The sequence below is a fragment of the Streptopelia decaocto genome, assembly GCF_964273445.1.
Source record: "Streptopelia decaocto genome assembly, chromosome: 3".
Lineage (NCBI taxonomy): Eukaryota > Metazoa > Chordata > Aves > Columbiformes > Columbidae > Streptopelia > Streptopelia decaocto.
Genome location: NC_138656.1, coordinates 30,729,077 through 30,749,590, shown reverse-complemented (window position 1 = coordinate 30,749,590; position 20,514 = coordinate 30,729,077). Strand labels below are relative to the sequence as shown.

Sequence of the window (20,514 nt, the reverse complement as noted above, 5' to 3'; positions counted from 1 at the left end):
CTGTGTGGAGCTTATTTTCTGCAGGTCTGGTTCCATAGGGTGATCTGTTGTAATTTTGTATATGATTAGGATTTTCATGTCTTTATAGTCTATTGCATATCTTTAATGTTGTAATTAATCTAAAATAATGCCTGAAATAGGAGGACTATGGATATTTTTAATCAGGCACCATCTTTTCATAAGCTTTCTGCTGTGTCTCCAGCTCTATAGTATTTTATATGAATATACACAATTTGAAGTTACGATTTTGAATGTATGTGCAACTGAAAGCTATGGAGTTATGTTCAAAATGTGGTGATCCTTCCTTGGTCTAACTTTCATATCCAAAGAGCCAAATTTGTGGTCGTTTTAGTAACACATTTCTCTGAGAGTTTATAAGATCAGGAAATCAAATAATTGGACATCTGTGACCAGAAAGCTCTCAAAATCTGTAAATAGAAGAAAACTTTAAAAGAAAATTTGAAAAGACATAGTATCACTGGACCCATCCTGATATTGTTTAGTTATTCCATTAAAAGGGGAAAATATATAAACATAGACTATGCTTTTAGTCCTTACATTTTATGCCTGGTATCAGTTCCTTGTATTTTCCAATAAACTAAACAGTTCTATGGTATGAAATAAATTACTTAGAAAATAAGTTGGGAGTCTTTATGGCTATTGCAGGTGGTATTGGGAGCAATGCTAAATGACTTATTCAAACTTAGGTTTATATTAACTTAGCTTTTGAGACTTTCTCTATAAATATGGTCTTTCTGTGAACACTGAAAGGATCTGAAACTCCAGGTGTTAGACTGTAATTTCATACTTGGTGAAGAATGCTTCTCCTTTAAAGCAATCTAAAAGAAATAATGTTCCTCGTCTGGTGTATGTGTGTTTTGGTTTTTTTTTTCTTCAGAAATTGTATTCACGTTAGTGAACAGTGGAGGTAGAACATGAGAGGTTAGGTTCTAACTCATTACGAAGTAATACATAATCCAATGGCAGTTGTGAAAATATGAAACAGGAGTTTGAATCTAACAGCAGGGGAAATCCAAGGGATACATCTGCTACTCGGTTATACTCTTCTCTAAAACTTTGCTTATGAGTTCCAAGGATTTGGGATACAGCTGGTCTTACAGTATAATGAAGTAGTGCCTCTTCCTTGGCTGAATGTGTGACAGAAAGATAGTTTATATACTGTGAGTTCACTAGTTTGTTTACAAAAGCAATCTACTGGAGTGTGCATTACGAGTGTTATCCCATAGGAAGGAATTTTCTTGTTCATGTTAATTTGTGAATCATTCCTTCATTAAAATTTCAATTTTCTGTTTCTCTTTTATTCTTTTGGGAAGTATTTGCACCATGTGTAGTTTTTGAAGGGAGTTAAAGGCAATTACCTGTATGTATGTATGAAACATCTTGCTTACAAGGGTAATCGGTTTGATTATAAAAGTTGTTTGTAAAGCATGTTTTGTTGAGAACATCCTTTTGTCAGTTGTTAGTTCTTACTCTTAATTTTTATCGTAATAAGCTCCTTGAGACCCAAAATAATGAGCTCTCACTCTAAGCTATAGGGATTTTATGAATGGAAACTTCTGAGATAGCCAGCACCACATTAAATATACTCACAAGTGCACTTGAAAAAATAACTCTTAAGAACAGGCTATCGGCTGTCTTCATATTTCTTTTTATGGTGGCCTTTTCCAACCCATCCTACTATTACGACTGGAAGAGAGCTGTTCTAGAAGTCAGCCTTCCTAGGGCAAATGAACAGGGGGTTTGTGATGGTAAAAAAAAAATGTGATCAGGGAGTTGGCTTTCATTTAATGTAGAAGTTCACAGAATGTTAGGGATTGGAAGGGACCTCAAAAAATCATCTAGTCCAATCCCCCTGACAGAGGAGGAAAGTTCTCTGAGATGATTGCAAAATATGTAAAACCAAGACAATTAAATTAAACGGTATTCCCTGAAAATAAAACAGTTTCAGAACAAATATGAGGTACTTATTTTAAAAATGTTTTTTAAGCTCCAATGATTGTTTGCCACTACCCTTATCTACAGTCATGCTGAATAAAGCTATAGCTAAATGGAAAGTTAAGTGTGTTCACAAGGTGTTAATGTCTACATCTTATTATTTGCAGTCTCTGAGAGAAAGGAAAAGTAACTACAAATAGCACTATGCCAGAAACTGGTTTCTTGACCGACAGTGTTGCTTCAGCATGCAATGAACTGGTTCATTCTAAAGTGGTCACAGTTGTTGATGACAAGAGGCTTTGTATTTGAATATGGCACATCTTTTGGTCCATGTGATAACAAGTTTGAATTATAAATATTTTCTGACACTTTACAGTTACTCTTGCTCTTACCATTTTCTTTAGGTCAACATATGGTTCATGGCAATACTGTACAGGTCAAAAATCTCTTTATAGGAAGTAGTCTGGGGTGTGACGAGTAACATGCGGTTCACCTCTATGTGATGCTGGATCAAACTGCAAAAAGGTGTATTTTAGAGTATCATCAAGTTCCATATATATATATATATATATATATATATATATATATATATATATATATATATACACATACACACACACACACACACACACACACACACACACACACACACATATGCTTGCTCCATTTCCCCCATAGAGGCTGGGCTGAATGTTTGCCTCCAGCAGCGGCAGCTGTGCTTTGGGAGACTGCAGGACACCTGCCACAAGATCGGGGCAGATGTGAAGAAGATTTGCAGTTCTAGAAGCAGGCCCAGAGCTCACCCCACCTGCAACATCTGCTTCGGCAAACTCTCATTTTAAGGAAACGTGCATTTTCTGTTAAGACACAGCCGTTATATTTGTTTTACTAATGACGGTAGTCATTAGATTCTTTTTGTGTTGTGTTTCTAGTGAAAGCAGGTTGCTGGCAGCTGATTTAAGTAGTTATTTGAAGTTTAAAAAAAAATGCTAATCTGCCTATGGGTGCAGAAGAAAAGTGAGGGGTTGTTTTCCTAGGGTATGTGTTCTTTCTAGCAGTTCTCTGCTGTAAGTTCCAATTAGTACAATTAAATTTATGCAAGAAAACATAAATATGTATAAATAGGAAAATCAGCACTTAGAGTAGATGAAGGTTTGGTTGGGAATATAGTTGACATATCTGGAGACACCTTGAAGTTTCCCAGTTGATAGCTATGGATTGAAATGCTGTTGCAGTTATGGAATATTGTCCATACTAACAGGATTCAAGAACGTCATCATCATCTGTATTGCAACACCAGAAGTAGTCTCTGTGCATAGTTTGAAGAAACCAGCTAGGGTACACATGAGTTTTATGAAAACAGTGGGTTTATATATTAGAAAGTTATTTGGAATAATTATGAATTGGTTTTCAAATTTTAATATTTTAATTAAAATATGTATGTAAGAAGCAATCACTTGAAATAATTTTACAAAAGCAATGGTGTATGTCTTTTTTTTTTAAGTGCAAGTGCCTCTCTCTCATCTGTGTAATACATATGTCTGTATGAAGAAGGGGAACTGAAGATGAATATCGGTTTACTAGACTATCTCTCCCATTTCAAATTTTGCCTGACTGACAGGATTTTGTTTGGATCTCTTGGTTTTCAGCAGCAGCTGCTCAGTATTCTTGTGTGTTTGCAGGCCTCTGGGAGCCTGTAAACTTTTGTCGACTGTTGCAGGGAGCTGCATTACGATACAGGTTTTCACCATCAGTGTCAGCTCTCTAAAACATGATTTTCACCATTTTTCTGTTTTGTGATTCTTGCAAAAAAACCTGTCACCTGCTGGCCTTCATTCCACTCTCCTCCCCCCTCCATATACTTTAATTATTCTTAATGCCTCTGTAGATGACTTCCCCATCTGTTGTGAATTCTGCAATTAATTCTTAATTAAATGGGATGAAGTATTGTATCTTCAAGGAGCACTGGAGCAGATTTCCATCTACAAAAATGGGAGAAAAGAAGAATCTAAATGCATCAACAAAGGCTGTTCTACTTGAGTTTAACATTGTGTTTTTCTTAGCAAATGCCACAGTAAGAGTTTTGGGTGGAGCTTTGAGTTTGCTGCCTCTTATTAGTAACAAGAGATTTACCTGTCTTTGTCTCTGATTTATATTAGACTCTTGCTGACAAAACTTTCAGCCTCTAAACACCTAGCTGACTGAATCATGTCTTGTTACTAAAATAATACTAATTTTCTTCTTTAGCCTCTTGTATTATGAAGGGAACTTGATGTCTTTTTTCCTTAACAGTATCTTCAGATAACATAAATAGTAGCAATTATAAGCATATACTAGGCATATTAGAGCTGACAAGCAGTGGTCAGAACTTCCTTTGTGGTGTTGCTCTTTTTGTTCGTATGCATGCTGGTTTTTAGCAGTGTTCTCCGTCAAGGTATCTCTAATGCTGTGTGAAGCTTTCTTGGCTTTTACATCAACAGCCTGGTGAAAAAAAAATGTTGTTTGTTATCCAAAAAGTACTGATCCTCAAGAACAGCAAGTGTAGCAGTCTGAGCATCAAGACATTAAAGAAGCTTTTGTATCTCTAGGGAGCCTCAATATTAAGTTTCTGAAACCATAGTGACTAAAATTCTTAGTCTTATTTTTCTTTGCTGTTGTACAGTAAAATTCACGGATGATTTGTCTTCAGACAGAAAAGGTGGTAAAGCTTCTGTGTGATTTGACGGAGTTGAATGACGGAGCATAGCTTTTATTAATCAAGAAATTTGATAGTAATCAAATAAATCTGACATGAATATTGAGGCATATGCCTTTACCACCAATTAAAAAAGACAAAATAAAAAGAGGATTGTATCTTTTTTCAGTAGAGCTATTGTACTTCTGCTGGCATTTCTGGATGCTTGCTATGGATTTATATGATTTTAAGCAACAGATCTTTAGAAGTGGTACAAAAAATGATCATTAGACTGGAATTTTGGGACACAAAGGGGATGGGTTTGGGGGACAGTGTTGGTGGTTTTGATTGGTTGTTTTTGGTTTAATTCTTTGGATAGAATAACCACTTTTTTCCAGACTTCAGGGATTAAGGTGGTAAACGATTAAGGTCTTTTTTTCATTGCGGTCCGTTCAGCTGGCACAGAACTTATTTTTGGATAAGATTTTAGCAGAGCCCAGATAATTTAAAACTGCTTGTCTTGGGAACACTCTCGATTGATGGTTGTAGAAGACTAGTTGATAGGAAGACCATGTTAAAAACTAGAGTTATCACAGTCCTCCTTATCATCGTGGCTTCAGTCCTGTAAAATATCAAAATGGCTCAGAAGGAAAGGAACCATTTTTTAATTTTTTTTTTAGCTTAAATGAAACAAGTTATAAATAAAGTCAATTTAGAAATACATTGGTGTAAGAGAAAACCTTAATGTTAAGCTCAACTAGAACTGACTTTTTAGATGCTTTTAGAATACTCTGGGAAGAACTGTTAATTTTGCAGAAAAATACCTTCTACTATACTTATCATTATAGGTTGATGCCTTGTTCCAAGCAACAAAACTGAGTGACTTTTCTAATTTATTAATTTATTTTTATATTCATGCCTCTCCACCCTCCACCCCTTTCTTTTTTCTCTTGGATAATCTTTCCTGTTTCCTTTTGTGGCCAGTAAAGAACTCTGAGCACTTCTAGCTAAGCATCTGGTGCTGACAGTAACTTTTTTCTTTGAATAAGAACTGGTTTAGTTTACATGTGTTTTATTACTGTGAAAGAAACCTTTTCCCAACAGGTCACAGGCAATCCCAAATGCAAGACGCATCAAACACGCAACAAAGCAATGTTATACTTTGCTCCTACTTGGAATATGTATTTTATAAGGATGTGATTTAACTCAAATTTCATCTATTGTGTGCTCAAGGAACTGAGCTAAAAGCTGCTGATAAACTCTTCTCAGCAGGTACGGTTTCTTGTATATCTGATTCCATCTACCAGATTTCAATTGTAGAACTCAGCACAGATCCTTTGAGTAGGGCAGCGTGGTTTTAAACTATACATTCCAAGCCTATTCCTTTGTCTCTGAAGCTTGTCAAGTTGATGTTTTTTTGATATTTTAGTAGGGAAACCATTGTGGGAGATCTTGTGGTATAGCATTAATCATCTTACAAAGACTTAACTCATATCACTGCCATGAGCATCAGAGCATTAATTCTTGCTTCTATGACTTTCCTATGTAAAATATTGACTATTTAGATGAACATATGCAAGTCAGTGTAATATTTTTCCATTACTAAAGAGGGACATAGCACATCTGTTCGTCAGAAGATGGAGTCAGCTTCTGAAATTATTTTTCAACACCAGGTATCTGTCAATTCCCTGTGAAGATAGGGCAACAAATAATCTTTATAAGAATTTGTTAAAAGTAATTCCTTTTCAGTGTGACTTTCATGTGGACCACATTAAGTAAAAGGATCAGCAAATGTAAAATCTGACATTTTGTAGAGGACAGAGGCCAAGCTTCTGGGTAAAGTACATTTGTAATTACGAGCAGTTCTGTGTGTTAAGAAAATTCAAGCAGGAGGTGATGTCTATAGCCAGGCCATTATCTGTGGCCTTCTGTTGAAATACGGTCACACGTAGACCGCTAGATATACCAAAGTTTAGGTTTGCCTTACGAGTTTTGTTCTTTTACTGTTTATACTAAAAGTAACTGCCTCCTTTGAAATGCATGTATGTAAGATTTTTGCCTGGTTGCTCAGCCTGTTGTGGTTATTGAAGTCTCTTGCACAGCCTCGCCAGAGTAATTTGACAAAAAAAAAAAAAAAAAGGCTGTGAATACTGTCATTTTCCATCACTTCTAGACCAATAAAATTAAAACCATCTCAAGTGCAGTATGATAATATAGGAAAAATACTTAGTATTGCTTTTAGGGACATTTACCATTAAATTGGGCTTTTATTTTAATGTTGAAGAATATTATTCTTTTCTTAAGTATTTCCAAATGGCCCATTGTGCTAAAAGAAAATATTGTAGGGTATTGGCAAGATCAGAATTTTTTGTGTCTGTTGAAAAGCTAACAACAATGTTATTTTCATGGTATTTGAAAAATGTTCCTCAGACTGTGACCTGTGATACTCTGAAAGAAACTTCCATTAAATATTAACTAATGTTGCAGAGATATTTTGGAACTTGTGAAGGATTTTTTGGGGGTTACTTTTTTTTGGTATGCTTCCTAGAATTGGCTTTATGTGTGATGTAAGCCTTAGAAATTACTTGAAATTAGATAATAATACTCTACAGCTGTTAAATTCATCCACAGCCTTTAAAACACCCTAACACTGGGCACACATATTTTGCTGTTCTCGCCTGCTAAAAAAAATGTGTCTTTGAAAAAATTATATTCTCTTGTTTCTGTTGCGCTGGAGCTCAAATCTTTCATATTGTCAAACTGATTTTACTCCCAGTGAAGAGTGGTGATGCTTGCAGCTCTTACTGAGACCTACCTAGATGTAATTCAAAAAGTAGTCCAGGCCATTAAATCAAAACATTTTTCAGCTCTGGTCCTGTTGTCCAAGATGCTGCATTTAGTTTCATGTTGGCATCATTGGCAGGTGTGATAAACATCATCTCTTTTCCATCATCAGTCTTCCAATGAAATGCAAAGTAGTATTCTACCAGAAGAAAAGCCAGTCAGTGTGTTCGTCATGGGCGAAGCAAGATGTGAATTAATCTTCTCTGGAACTTGCTTTCCAGTCAACATATGCAGTCCTAAAATTACGTTTGGCCCTTTGAAGACAACCATGAGGCTGATGAGGCTCCTGGTGACAATGAGTTTGATACCCCTGCTATAGGCTGTTTTGAATGGTGCTCTCACAAGACACTGCAAAAAACCTGTCTCAAGTATAGATAGGACATCTATCTACATCTATCTACAGTTATCTAATTTCTGTAATGACACTGAAAAAAATGTAGTGTATTCTTGTTGAATCAATGTAGGCTGTTAATTGGATCTGTGTTAGATTCTAGGTGCACACAAATGGTTTCCTTATGTTTTCTGGTATTTTTGTGGAAACTTCATTTAAGTTAATTGATCTGTAGTTCTGTGGCTGCTTTTTGATGAAGCTACATGTGAGCACAAATTTGATTAAATAGTAAATGTAGCTTACTGAATAAAAACAATCTGAAGCTAGCGCATGTGGTTTCCTTAACTTGCAAGTGTAAAGAGAAAAGAGACTGTAGAGCCAGCATCTGAGAGAAATGGCTTTCTGAAGCATTTTGAGTATGTTAGTGAGAATTAACATTGCCCCTCTTCTGCGGTGAGATAGAGCTGCGGGAGTTACTGCATTGTATCTGACAGGATAGGGTCAGAATTTTTGTACTTTCTGGCCTACCTGTCTTTTTGCTTTTGGCTGCATGGTCCAGGAAATACGTTTTTTTGTTTCATTGTATTGTCAGTCATTGGTATTAGAGCTGTACCAGTGATTATGTGAGCTTAGGTGAGTTATTTTACCTTCTGCCTTCTTTCACTGTTTTGTCTAGAGTTGGCTGGTCTTTAGCTTTGAGCTTTAAGTGGCCTGTAAAATGTGTAGCTCTTGTGTTGGGTCCATAGAATTTCTCAAGAAGACTTCTGGGTTATTGGGATCCGTAGATATGGAAAGCAATGTCCTGCTAAGGACTTCCGGTATTTTTGCTACTGAGACCTGTCATTTGCTTGCCAGCCCACAGCAATGAGAGCTCCAGGGACCATTCCCACTAGTGAAGCAATTTGTGTTGCTGTTTCTCATTTTACAGCTGAGATATTTGGTTGTTATGCAAAGATTTTGGCACGACTTAAAAGATGCAAAAATGTTGATTGTGTCTGGTCTAGACACTAAACAGTTTTTCAGTGGCTTTTGTGTGCATAAAATGCTCGCTAATCACTGTAAGAACCAACTGCTGTTGTGGTGTCCCAGGTAAACAGGAGATATGAAGTGGTCACAGGTCATGAACTTACATTGCATCAAATAACTGATCCTGAAACTTTCTCACCTGGAGGCTTACTTTGAGACTTTTCCACAAAGGAAAAATTAAAGGTTAAAATAGATAAAAATGACTTGACGTATTAAGATGGAAATTTATCTGGGGTATCTGGATGGCAGGAATGGGGAGCATGTAACCATGTTACTGTGGCGTAAGTGGAGAGTTATGACATGCAAAATTGTATACAAAGTAGAGAATTTAATGTCTTTGACTAATTGATATTATTCTAGTAACTCTCTCAAACCAGAGCATTTTATGTGCATATTTTCTGTGTTAATATGGGCAAGAAGATGGTTTGCACAGATCCTAAACATTTTCATGCTGTTGTGAGAACTGCTGATCAAGAGAATGAGCTTCCTGCATCTTTCCTACCTTTTCCTTCTTTCCTAGAATTGTAAGGATGAGTATTTCTAGTACGCGCCTTTCCTGTGTCACTCATTTGTACCCTGTAGCATAATGTTGGCATCTGCTACCATCTGTAACTGCTTAGCACATTATTCTCTTATCTTAATTTTTAGCTGTACGTCCTTGACACCTGGACCTAGCTGTGATCGGTTTAAGCTACATATCCCGTATGCTGGAGAAACACTCAAATGTAAGTTAAAACCTATGACTATTTCATCTTGGCCTTTCATTTTGTAACACTGTTCTATATCATGTTAAGTTTTCCAGTGTGTCTAATTGATTTTGGGTTATTTGTGGGGTTTTTTCTTAAAGCTTCAGCTCTAAGAAGATACAGCTGTAAGAGTATCTAATTTTTAAAATAAGTTTTTATAGCCTTTCTTCATATTCCAAGTTTGAAAATTAGTCCTAAAAGCCACAAGTCACAAATCTGCCCTCCCACCACCCCCCCAGTATTTCTATAGAAACGTTATGACTAAGACAATCTCATAACCATTTTTAGACTGACTTATGATTTGTATATGCTTTGTATTGTTTCTTTCTTTTAGGAAGAATTCTTTATTAAACTCCAATAAAAGAAGTCAGTCTGTTATTATCTTCTATTAGGTATCTCTAAACAGTAACTGGTGTAATTGACTAGATCAGAGAAATGTGACTTTGCTTTTTTCTGATTTATTGTTGTGGTTAAATCATGCTTACTCTTGAGCATCTGTAGATAGTTGGCTCATTTGCCCACTCTTTGATTAGTCTGTGGTGTGGTTCAATGAATTAGGATAAAAATTGCATTTGTATGTTTTTATAAGGTAAAAGATAGTTTTCTAAACACTCGAGTCGCTGATAATCTGTGTATGAAAAATGGTTGAGATGTGTCTTTATCTCTTAACAACTGAAATATGAGAGAGGGTGAAGAATTTCAGATAAAGTAATATTTAAAGCTCGGCAATTTTAGATCTGTGGAAGCACCGGTGAAATCACATCTGGACTCTGGTGTCTAGTTCTGGTCTACTTGGTACTATAAAGGCATGGCCATATTGGAATGAATCCAGCAAAAGACCATAAAAGTGATTGGGGGACTGGAGCATCTGTTGTACAAGGAGAGGCCAAGATAGCTGGGGTTTCTCGAGAAGGCTCAGGGCAAATGTTGTCAATGTATATAAGTACCTGATGGGGGGAATGAAGAAGATGGAGCCAGGCTCTTCTCAGTCACAAATTGAAATACAGAAAATTCCACTTAAGTGTAATAACAAAACTTTTTTGCAAGGATGGTCAAACAGTAGAAGAGGTTGTGCTTGGAGCCTGTGTAGCTCCTATATCTCCATGCCTGGAGGTACTCAAAATCCAACTGGACATGACCCTTTGCAATCTGCTCTTGTTGATCTCGCTCTGAGCCGATGGGTTGACCCAGGCAACCTCCAGAGCTGCTGTCCAACCTCAACCACCCTCTGAGTCTGTGCAAATACGCCGTCTGGAGAGACACGTACTTAGTGTGAACAGAAATGTTAAATATTTAAAGCATTTACTACTTTGGTAGTATCCATTTAGAGTGCATCATACACATGCTATAGCTCTCAAAGACATGATACGTATTAAGAATGTTGTATTCCTTCTGTAGTAGTTTTTCTTGTAATTATGTAGTGGCCTTTCTCCTTTATGAACAGAAATCAACACAATTAAACTTAAATTGGAAGTACTTTAAAGCTTCCATTTGGCACCTGTAAGTAAAGTTGCCATTCCCAGAAGTTGGTCTGGAAGTTTGCTCCAGTGTTCAAGAGTGGAAATAGGCTCATGTATCAGTCTACTATGACTATTTTATCTTTTCTTAAAGTATGAAATTGTGGCTTAAGAGACTTACTGATAGTTCATTTCCAAAAGATAAAAATGGATTATTAAGTCCTAGCTAGCAATTATTTTAAGAGAGAATAAAAAGGGAAAAAATTATGTGGGTATGCACTTATTCAGAATTTTCTGTAAGTAATGGCCATATTCTATGAAGCCAGCTACCCTACCTGGTAGATATTTTTTTGTACTTATTTAAACCTTTTTTTTTTTTTTAATGTGTTATTGTGTAGCAGACTCAACCTGTTGAGTCTTGATGTGTCCTTCAGTATATAGATTCTACTTGAAACTTGTTTGATGGGTGCCACCAAGATGTAGTGAAAAGAAGCTTCATCATATGACATTGCTCTAGAGAATAGTATCATATTTTCTATGGGACTGTTGTAACTAATTTATCACCATTTAAGGCCCTGTTATTACATTCAGAGAGATTTAACTCTTGTTTTTAAGTAGAGCCTAGGATGTTCCTGATTCATAAAAGAAAATTAGTTGATTAAAATGCCTCTATGTGAGGACACAGGCATCCAGACAACACTACTATACTAAAGGACTGTAGTCCAGATAAAGTACCTAGAAATATGATTATTGACTAAGCATTAAACTTAAATATTGATAAATCAGCTTTTTCTGCCCCCACCTTCCCCGTTCTTATGTTTTGAATATCACATAAACAATTAAACGAACGACTATAATGCTAGTGCTCTTCTCCCCCTTTGCAAAACCCAAAACACTTAGTTTAACCATGCCATGTATTTTAACATGACCAACTGAAAGTGGTGTGAACAAGTGTATCTTTTCTAGAGCTACCTAATAATAGCAGTGAATGCAAGTAATAATAATCCTCTGCATTTCAGTATTACATGTTTGAAAATGCTGTGCATCGCTCAGTCTCGCAGCATGTGGAATAGAGATGTGAGCAGTTTCAAGAAAGCTTTAATAATTTTATGTTTAGATCTATAATGACGGCAGGGGAAGACAGCCATGGTGTGCAACCAGAGATTTGTAGATACTTTGTTGTAGGCTGTTGCTAGATATGTTATCTTTCAAGGGCAGAATACTTCTGCAAAGGGAAGTTGCGAAATCTGCTAGAATAAAAAGATTGGCTGAAAATGTTCAGGATCTCCAGTATGGTCTTCATTATGTGGTGCCCAATACAGGCTGAAGTGGGTAGTTCCTTTGTGGTTTGCGTTACATCCTCTTTGCAACAGATCAGATCTTTGCATATCATCAATCATAACCGCTGCCGCTGTGCGAATACCCTGGTATGAATCCTTGTGTGTTGAAAACTGTTGGTGTGGTACTTTAGAGAAGTGTAACCGCATAGTCACAGTCCCGTTTTCCAAAAGACCAGGAAGTTCACTGTTTTTTGAAAAAAGGGAGAGTGTACTTAGAGGCAATGCAGTGGCTGGCTACCTGGAGTATAAAATAATTTTGTTAGCTTTGGTAAGATCAAACATCCTGTGAGTTAAGAGTGGCTTGTTGGTACTTCTAATACATTTTCTTGAGATCCAGTTAGTTATTCAATAGTTTTTTCAGAAGTCATGTTCACCTGACTCTCGCATGTATTCTGAGCTGCCGGAATGTTATTACTGAACAGTTATTCAGCTGCGGCCAGGGACCTTGGAGATATCAGCAGCTTTATACTGGAGAAGAAATTATGTTGGTGTTGAAGATAATTTAGTTTGTCATGCTAATCGTCTTCCGTCACACTTCAGAAATTTTAAGATGGTGCTTTCAGAGATGCACTTTTACTGTATTTTCTTCTACAAGGCAAACCATAAATTTTGTGTTTTTATGGCCATAATGGTTGAAAAACTTGAGCCTACTCTTGCTAGACTGTCAGTTAAAATCTGAGACAGCTGTGTTGTTTTTATAAGTTCATCTATCAGTCAATGCTGCTATATTAAACTCCATGTTTTTCCTTATATTTTAATTTTTCAAAGCTCTTAATAGGAATTTTAATTCCAAGAAGACTGTCTGTAATATCCTGTAAGAGGTTGAATCTGTGTTCCAAGGACAAAACTTACTCTAGATGGTATGCAGAGGTGTCTTTCATTGCTAACTGGACAGCCCTATTTGCTGGGAAAAGTTTGTTACTCTTTCTGGGAGAAGTATTGTGTATTTTGAGGTGAAGTGTTTTGTAACTCTTGAAGACATATGGATCTTTGTTGCTAAAATGTCAAGGCAGATGTCATAGTAGAAACTGTCAGGATAAGCAGAGTTATAAGCTATAATAGTCATTATCAAATAATATTAGTAATTAAACCACACCACTAAGAATAAATTCCTTGGTCATTGCAATTTTGTTTCACCCTGGAATCTCTTGGGTTTGGTTTTCCATTTTCACTCAAATTTTCACTGCTTCTTGCTTCTAAGAGAGCCTGACTTTTATTTTATTTTATTTTTTTTATTTTGCCTGTGCTCGTCACATTTTCTTTTTCAGGCACTGATGCCTTCCTCCCTCTCTGTCCTTGAGTGCTGTCATCTGGAATTTCACGGTGATTAAACAATGTGTTGCCCTTGCGATGCTACTGTGCTCTGTGGCCTCTTGAACTCTAGTATTTTCATCTTTGGTCTGATTTTTACGGTTTTTATGTGAGTGGATTACAACTCTGGGCTCTGCTGCCACCACTTCGGTTTCCTTGATCCCAAAGAGTGTTTCTTTTGTCTTGTTTGAAGCTTAGTTTTTCTTTTTTTGTTGTTTTTTTCTTCTGATTTTCTGTTTCTTAGTATCTTATTTTAGTTACAGGCCTTAAAGGGGGAAGTCAGAGTTTTGCTGCCTAACTAGTCTATGAGCATTGTCCATCATTGTAGAGTGTTTTACCTGCTTTTTTTTCCTGTGATGGAACTCTTTCAGTAAGTTCATCTGGTCTTCCTGTGACTTTCTACTTTAAGGAAGTAATCAGAAACCAACAAAATGATAAATATGGAGAAGGGCCTTACTTCCTTGTTGCCCTTTTAAAAACCACTTTGCAAATTTGTTTGCTAAACACTTGTTTATTGTGCCTATAGACAATTGTAAAAATGATTGTACAAGTTATTGTAAGAGTTAAAATTCTCACAACTAGGTTGCTGCAATGCATGTGTCAGTCTTCTGTGCATCATTGGGTCGTTTTGTACAGGTTGTGGTTTAGTTGAGGCTCTTACAGGAAGGGCTTATTGGTTGCTGTAAGGCAGATTATACACAGGTGATACCATTACCTGTATGGTAAGTGTCTTTTTGTGGATCATGCAAAGTACCAAAGATTCTTCCAGGCAAGATGTTTTCTGAAATTTTGCTAACTCTCGTTTCACGTGGCTAGAGTAATGAATCTTCAGTAACCTGTTTGTTATCTAATGAATGTGCCTAGATGGGTGTTGAGAGTCTAATCTTTTTATTATATTTATTGCTTCTTAGAATACAAAGTTTTACAGCAATATTTTCCCCCTTTTAAATAATCACTTGGGTTGTTGGTTTTTTTTTTTGACACTTTACCTTATGTCCTGCATTTCCCTTGAGCAAGTAAATGACGGATATTTTGGCAGGTACAAGACTTAAATAGTATATTTCTACATCAAGAGAAGTGACCTTACAAGTGTCTATGCATAAGTTCAGACGAGGGTCTTAGGGAAATGGTTTAGTGCTGGAGTTAGATTATGGTTGGACTTGATGATCCTGAGGGTCTCTTCCAACTGAAATGATTCTGTGATTCTAAGTGGGGACTTACAAAAGTTTAGAAGATTTTAGGTAACACCACATTGGTATTACCATAGTGCCTTCCTACTTCGCTCTTTTCTCCTTTTTTCTCCGGTTTGGGCTGCTGTTACTGTTGTTGGTCTGCAGTCCATTTGTTTCAATGTATTTGTCCGTCACTTTTGCCTTTTGTTTCTCACCTACCCAGCATCTCTGTTTCTTATACCTTTTTCAGTGTTGCCTGTCTTTAATTTCTAGAAATATTTTATCCTGTCCTATCTGTTCTTTTCATCTTTGTCCTCTTCAATTCTAGTACTAAAACTTCTAAGAAAGCACTTGCCTGACTACAGAAGTGCAACGATGTAAGATTGTGTCACTGCCACCTTCTTCAGCTTGAGATCCAGCTCATTTGCTTTCACTCCTCTTTTGCAGATTTGACCACTTTGCAGCAGAAGAGACCTTTTATTTCTGTATGCAGCCTTACACCTCTTTTTTTTTTTGTCCCACAGCAACATTTGTCAGTTGAAGCTAAAGAAAAAAACACACCTTGAACCTCTTGACCAAGAACCAAATAAACATCCTGCAAATCCTTCGTGTATATCTTTTTGTTTATTGTAAAATTGGGACTTGATTCACTTGCCTGACTATAGGTAGCTGATTCTGTTTGAGGTTCCTTAAGGTATCTTGCTTGGCCTTTTCAGCTGCTGACCCAAAGGTCAGCAGTAACCCAAAGGTTACTAAACCCAAAGGTTTGGTAACAGTAGTGGAGGTCTAACAAATACGCATACAAAAGCAGACGCATCTCGTGTGGCAGTTGTAGACCATTAGGAATACGTATGTAAAGACAGCCATTTATTCTGGGTAAAGAGGTGCAAGATTTTTTCCATTTAAAATATGGTGTTGTTAAAAGTCGATACACGAAGTGTAGTCATCCCACATTCCCATCTCTCTTTACTCAGACTGCAGCTTACCCTGGGTGAATAAGGAACAAGAAGACCATATGGAATATGTAGTGCTACAACTCTGAAAAACCTTGTGTCATAGCTGCCATAAATGTGCCCTGAGGCATCTCAATGACACTGAACAACTTAGTTAAACAACTGAAACAGGCTCATGGACACTGAATCCTTTGCAGTTTTGCATGCAGTGGAGTAGCTACGATTTCATCTGGACTGTCACAGAAGTGCAGAAAAGGTTTGGTTTTTTTTTTTTAGTGCAATCAAATCCCTGTATTCCAAATTGTCTTCCTATTGTGAGATGTCTTGGAGTCCTTAATACTGACTTTTATACCTTTCCTTTTCTGATACCTTGATTCGCATGTGAAGTAAGAAATGAAGCTCAAAAGCGTCCTGGCTGCTTGCTACCAGATATTGGCTCTAAGCTTCAGAAATATTTCTGACTTCCACTAAACAACCTATAAAAGTTGAAGCTGCACTTGTTTTATGGTAATAGGATTGTTGTTTATGGTCAGGTGAGCAAAGGTCCAATGATACTCCTAGGCATCATTTGACGGTAGCTGTCATCCTCTGTGGGCAGAAGTTGTGCTTCAACAGATTGTTTTAATGAGAGCTTCTGAAGTTTAGTTATCCTTATTTACTTGAGAGAATAGCCTGGCAGCAGCAGCACCACAGAAAAAAAAAAAAAAAACAACAGAATTTCCTGTATCTTCTTCCAGTAGTAGTTTTGTATTTACCAAAGCTATATTGTCATTTCAGGAACTGTATCTTTCTTGCCAGTTAATAAGGGACTCTGAAGGTAGCGTATTACTGGTTTTGACTTAGAACCTGTAGAGCAAAAATCTCTAAGGTGGAATCCAGCGAAGTCAGCAGGTCTGCGTTTGGTTCATTTAAATCCTTTCATACTGCTAACTATGTTGACCTAGTATCTTGGTTCCAGATTGTAGTGAACAACTGATTCTTTTTGTACCTGTGAAGACAATTAATGATGGCTGGTTTAGGTAAGAATTTATTTATAGAGGGGACTGACCAGTGGTTTTTGTCTATGATTGGTGCAGCTAGTAGAAGAGATAGGTTAGTATTCTGAGTAGATGAATAATATAATTCTATTTGCCTGTTTTTGTGTGGTGTTTTTTTAGTATTCAGCAGGAGCAGTTTCTTTATTTTCCCTGAACTGATACTACACATAGGATTGGCCACTTGAATCAACACTGTTCACTGTTATCTGTGAATGCATTTCATGGTCAAGTTGTGTTTGGATTTTTTTGTTTGTTTCTTAAAAACCAAATGGATTGATCTCCTTCATAGCATGTATTTTGTACAGATTGGTCTTATTCCGGGCTTCAGGGACACACAAGCTTAGTCTACATACTTAATGCTGACTTAGAAACTCTTGGGGTCATAAAAAGCTGAAGAATACAGATATCCTTTCAAAAGTAGAGTTTAGGAAGTTAACTGATATGCTGCTTTCTAATTTTGCTGCTTTTAGGTAATTAGGGATGTTAATGCTGTGGCATTAAGAAATTTCGCAGAGTTACACCTGCCTTGCTCACAGTCAATCCTTACCACTTTGGTACTGACTTGCTTGTGTGTTTTGTTAGATGAGAAAAGAACAGTGTGTGTGTGTTTTAAAAGAAATTATAGATTTAGGCATTAATATTTCTATCTTTTTTTGTCTGTTGTGAGCATATTAACTTTTCCTTTGAAATCCTGTGAAGTAAAATATTTTGAAATTTAATGCTGTTTGCCTGAGGAGAGAAAAGGAAGAGAAAGTAATATTTTTGGACAATGAAAACCAAAAGATATATAATACATCCTTTTTCTTCTAAATTTATCTTTGATTCCACGACTTTGACTTCATTGAAGTAATTTTAAATTCTGTAGTAGTATTTAACTTGAAATGTAATTCCGCTGAAGTAATTATTGGCTAGTGTATCTACAGAAATGAGATAAATATGGTCTGAGTTTGAAGGTTTTGCTTGCGTTGTTCTTACACTGGAATGGCCATGGTCAGTGGTGCTGTGGAACACCACAAGGTTCACCATCTGTTGAGGGAATAAGGGCAAACAGAGTTGAAACATGTGAGGAACTATGTATTCAAGTGCTGGAAATGCAAAGAAAAGGGTATTTGTTTTATTTAGGCAAGGAGGGGAGAGCATGCAGGTCTATATTGGTTATTTTTGTGGTTTTGCTTTCAATTTTAAAGTGGTAACCGTTCTCAAACTCGAAGCACAATGATTTTGCAAATTGCTTTATTGGTTGAAAAATTTATGGCTTTACCTCAGCATAATTATATTTGAAGAGAGTAAGCCATAGGTTATATCATGTAAGTATTAAACAAAGTATTTGTTAAAAAAAAAAAAAAAAAGGATATTTTTATTAGGTCAGGACAAACTGGTAGCTGGTGATTCAAAATATTTAACACCTTTCATTTTGTAAGCTCACTGCAGAGACTAGTGGTAATATTTATGTGAAGTAAAACCAGATTTGCTATTGCGTTGGCCATTGTGATTGTTTAAATATATATATATATATTTTTTTTAATGTAAAGAAGCATTTTTAAAAAAAAAAATATGCATCATAGCCCTGCCAAGCAAACTGCTAACTTCAGTTTTAATCCCCCTGGTTTGTGCTATTTAACAGGAACAAAAATCAGATTTAGGATTGATTCCCTTAATCTTTAGTCTGACTTAAAATGTTGTATTTTTGTTGAGAATATTTAACATATGAGTATAGCTCATGCTCATAGTTGTAAACAGGCCAGACTCATTCCTTGATACCTAGGCTTGCTTGAGTCAGAGGTGTTACTTTTCTTTCCTAGTATGGTAAATTAAGCAAGGTATAGGAGAAGCTACATGGAAGGGAAGAGGATGGAGCAGAGAAGTTACAGAGGCCAGGGGTCACATGGGAGAATCTAATATGGTTAAAGTTATTTTTTTCTGTCCTTTTAGCAACTAGATTAGTGTTTTTGGATTCGTGGCCAAAGTGAGACCTACTAGAATAAGATTTCACTGAGGGGATGCTTTTTTCCTTTTTAAATACTTGAAAAAAATGTTCTAAGGTCAGAGCTTATCCTCTTCAATCATAAGAGGTAATATTTAACTGGCAGACTGAAAACCAGTGACGATAGAGAAGGACTGCGCTTTTCTAACTGTTTATATTCAAGTGTAAACACCATTTTGTTCCGAACTGTTTTGTCTTTATTAATCGTCACTCAGCCTGTGTGAAGTTTGATTGTAGCAGAATAAATTAGAGTTTACGTTTGGTTAAAAACCTCTAGGAAGGAGAGTTTTAATGATTCATTAAATGATATGTTTCTGGTTTAGTTAGAAAATAAGGATAACAGCATGAGTTTTTGGGTTCCATGGGGCTGTAAAATGTTTTGACTGTGGTCTCAGCACTACTGTTTTGCAATTGTGTGATTAACAGGCACTGAAATAATAGTTTTATTTATTTTAACACCTGCAGAACACCCTTCAGCTGTGTGCTGTATAGCCTTTTGGAGAAAGACTATACTATAGAGAAAAAGAATCTTGTGATAAACGTTGGCTTTAATGCTGGTACATTGAGCCTCAAAATGACTTTTCCTAAATGCACTTGGAAGTTTGGATTTGAGGCATGTTTATTCTGGGCAAGTAAAAGCAATTATAAATAATAGAAACACAGAAAATCAAACATCACAATGTTAATTTTGACTCTGGATTCTGTCCCTTGTACTGATCAGTTCTTTGATATCAGTAGGTCGTGAAAACTTTCTAAACCAAAATATCTGCATTGTTGGTCACTCACTGTGGATAAGGAGTGATATGCCACTAGTGGAATTCCACTCAGTGGAAGAAAGGGTGTGACAAAAGGTAGTAAAGAAGAACGATAAGCATGTGAGAGAGGTAATAGATGGGTTTGGCCAGCCCCAGCTGTGACGTGCCTGACCTCAGTGTGGCCACACATCATACCTGAGTGGTCGAAGAGGGTCCTGTCCCTGGCTGGTGGCCCTGGTCCCACAGCAGGGGTCACTGCACCAGGGTTTGCAGCTGGCCTGAACTCCAAATCGTCAAAGTTTACCACCTATAAGGTTAAACTAATAAAGCCAATTTTAATTTAGTGTTATTCTGGGGCACTGCATATGGTGATGTTCTGGGAGCTGCTGTGAGTTCACTTAATGTTCCTGTAGAACTGAAAACACTGGGGAAAAAAAGAGTTTGTACCTGCTTGAACCTCCTCATTGCATCTGCTGTCACAGCTTTCCTGAAGTTCACCCATTAGTGTGGAGTTTACAGAGGTGAATAGTTTATTGCCGATCTAACTACTCTAAACAGAGTCTTAGAGCCACCACATGATGTAAGGTTTTGTAATAGTTTTTCAGTAATCAAGTACAGAGGTATAATATAAAAATATGCAGTTATTTTGATCCTTCTTCTATTGGAAGCAGGCTTTGGAATACCTCTGTAGTTGAAATGCAGCTCTTAGTGAGCTGAGTTGTACCTATATGGACTCTCATCAATTCTGTTAAAGCAGGAATGCTGAGAATCAAAAGCACGTCACTAGCAACTGCAATATGAAAAGTGTGTGTTAAGTGAGTTACTTAGCATCACATAGGGACATGGCAAAACCACAGATACAATTCTTTCCTTCAGACTAGCATTGAACTACCTAAGTCTCAGGCCAGGCTTTTTGTTGTGCTATTTT

At 36.7% G+C, this 20,514-nt stretch overlaps 1 protein-coding gene across 2 annotated transcripts in view; it reads left to right on the top strand.

The window, feature by feature from the left end:
• Nucleotides 1-20,514, top strand: part of BABAM2 (BRISC and BRCA1 A complex member 2) — a 172,515-nt gene that overhangs the window by 13,081 nt on the left and 138,920 nt on the right. For both annotated transcript variants that reach the window (XM_082048307.1, XM_082048308.1), the window contains exon 3: nucleotides 9,480-9,556. In XM_082048307.1, coding sequence (XP_081904433.1) covers nucleotides 9,480-9,556 — 77 coding nt within the window. The remainder of the gene's footprint in view (nucleotides 1-9,479; nucleotides 9,557-20,514) is intronic.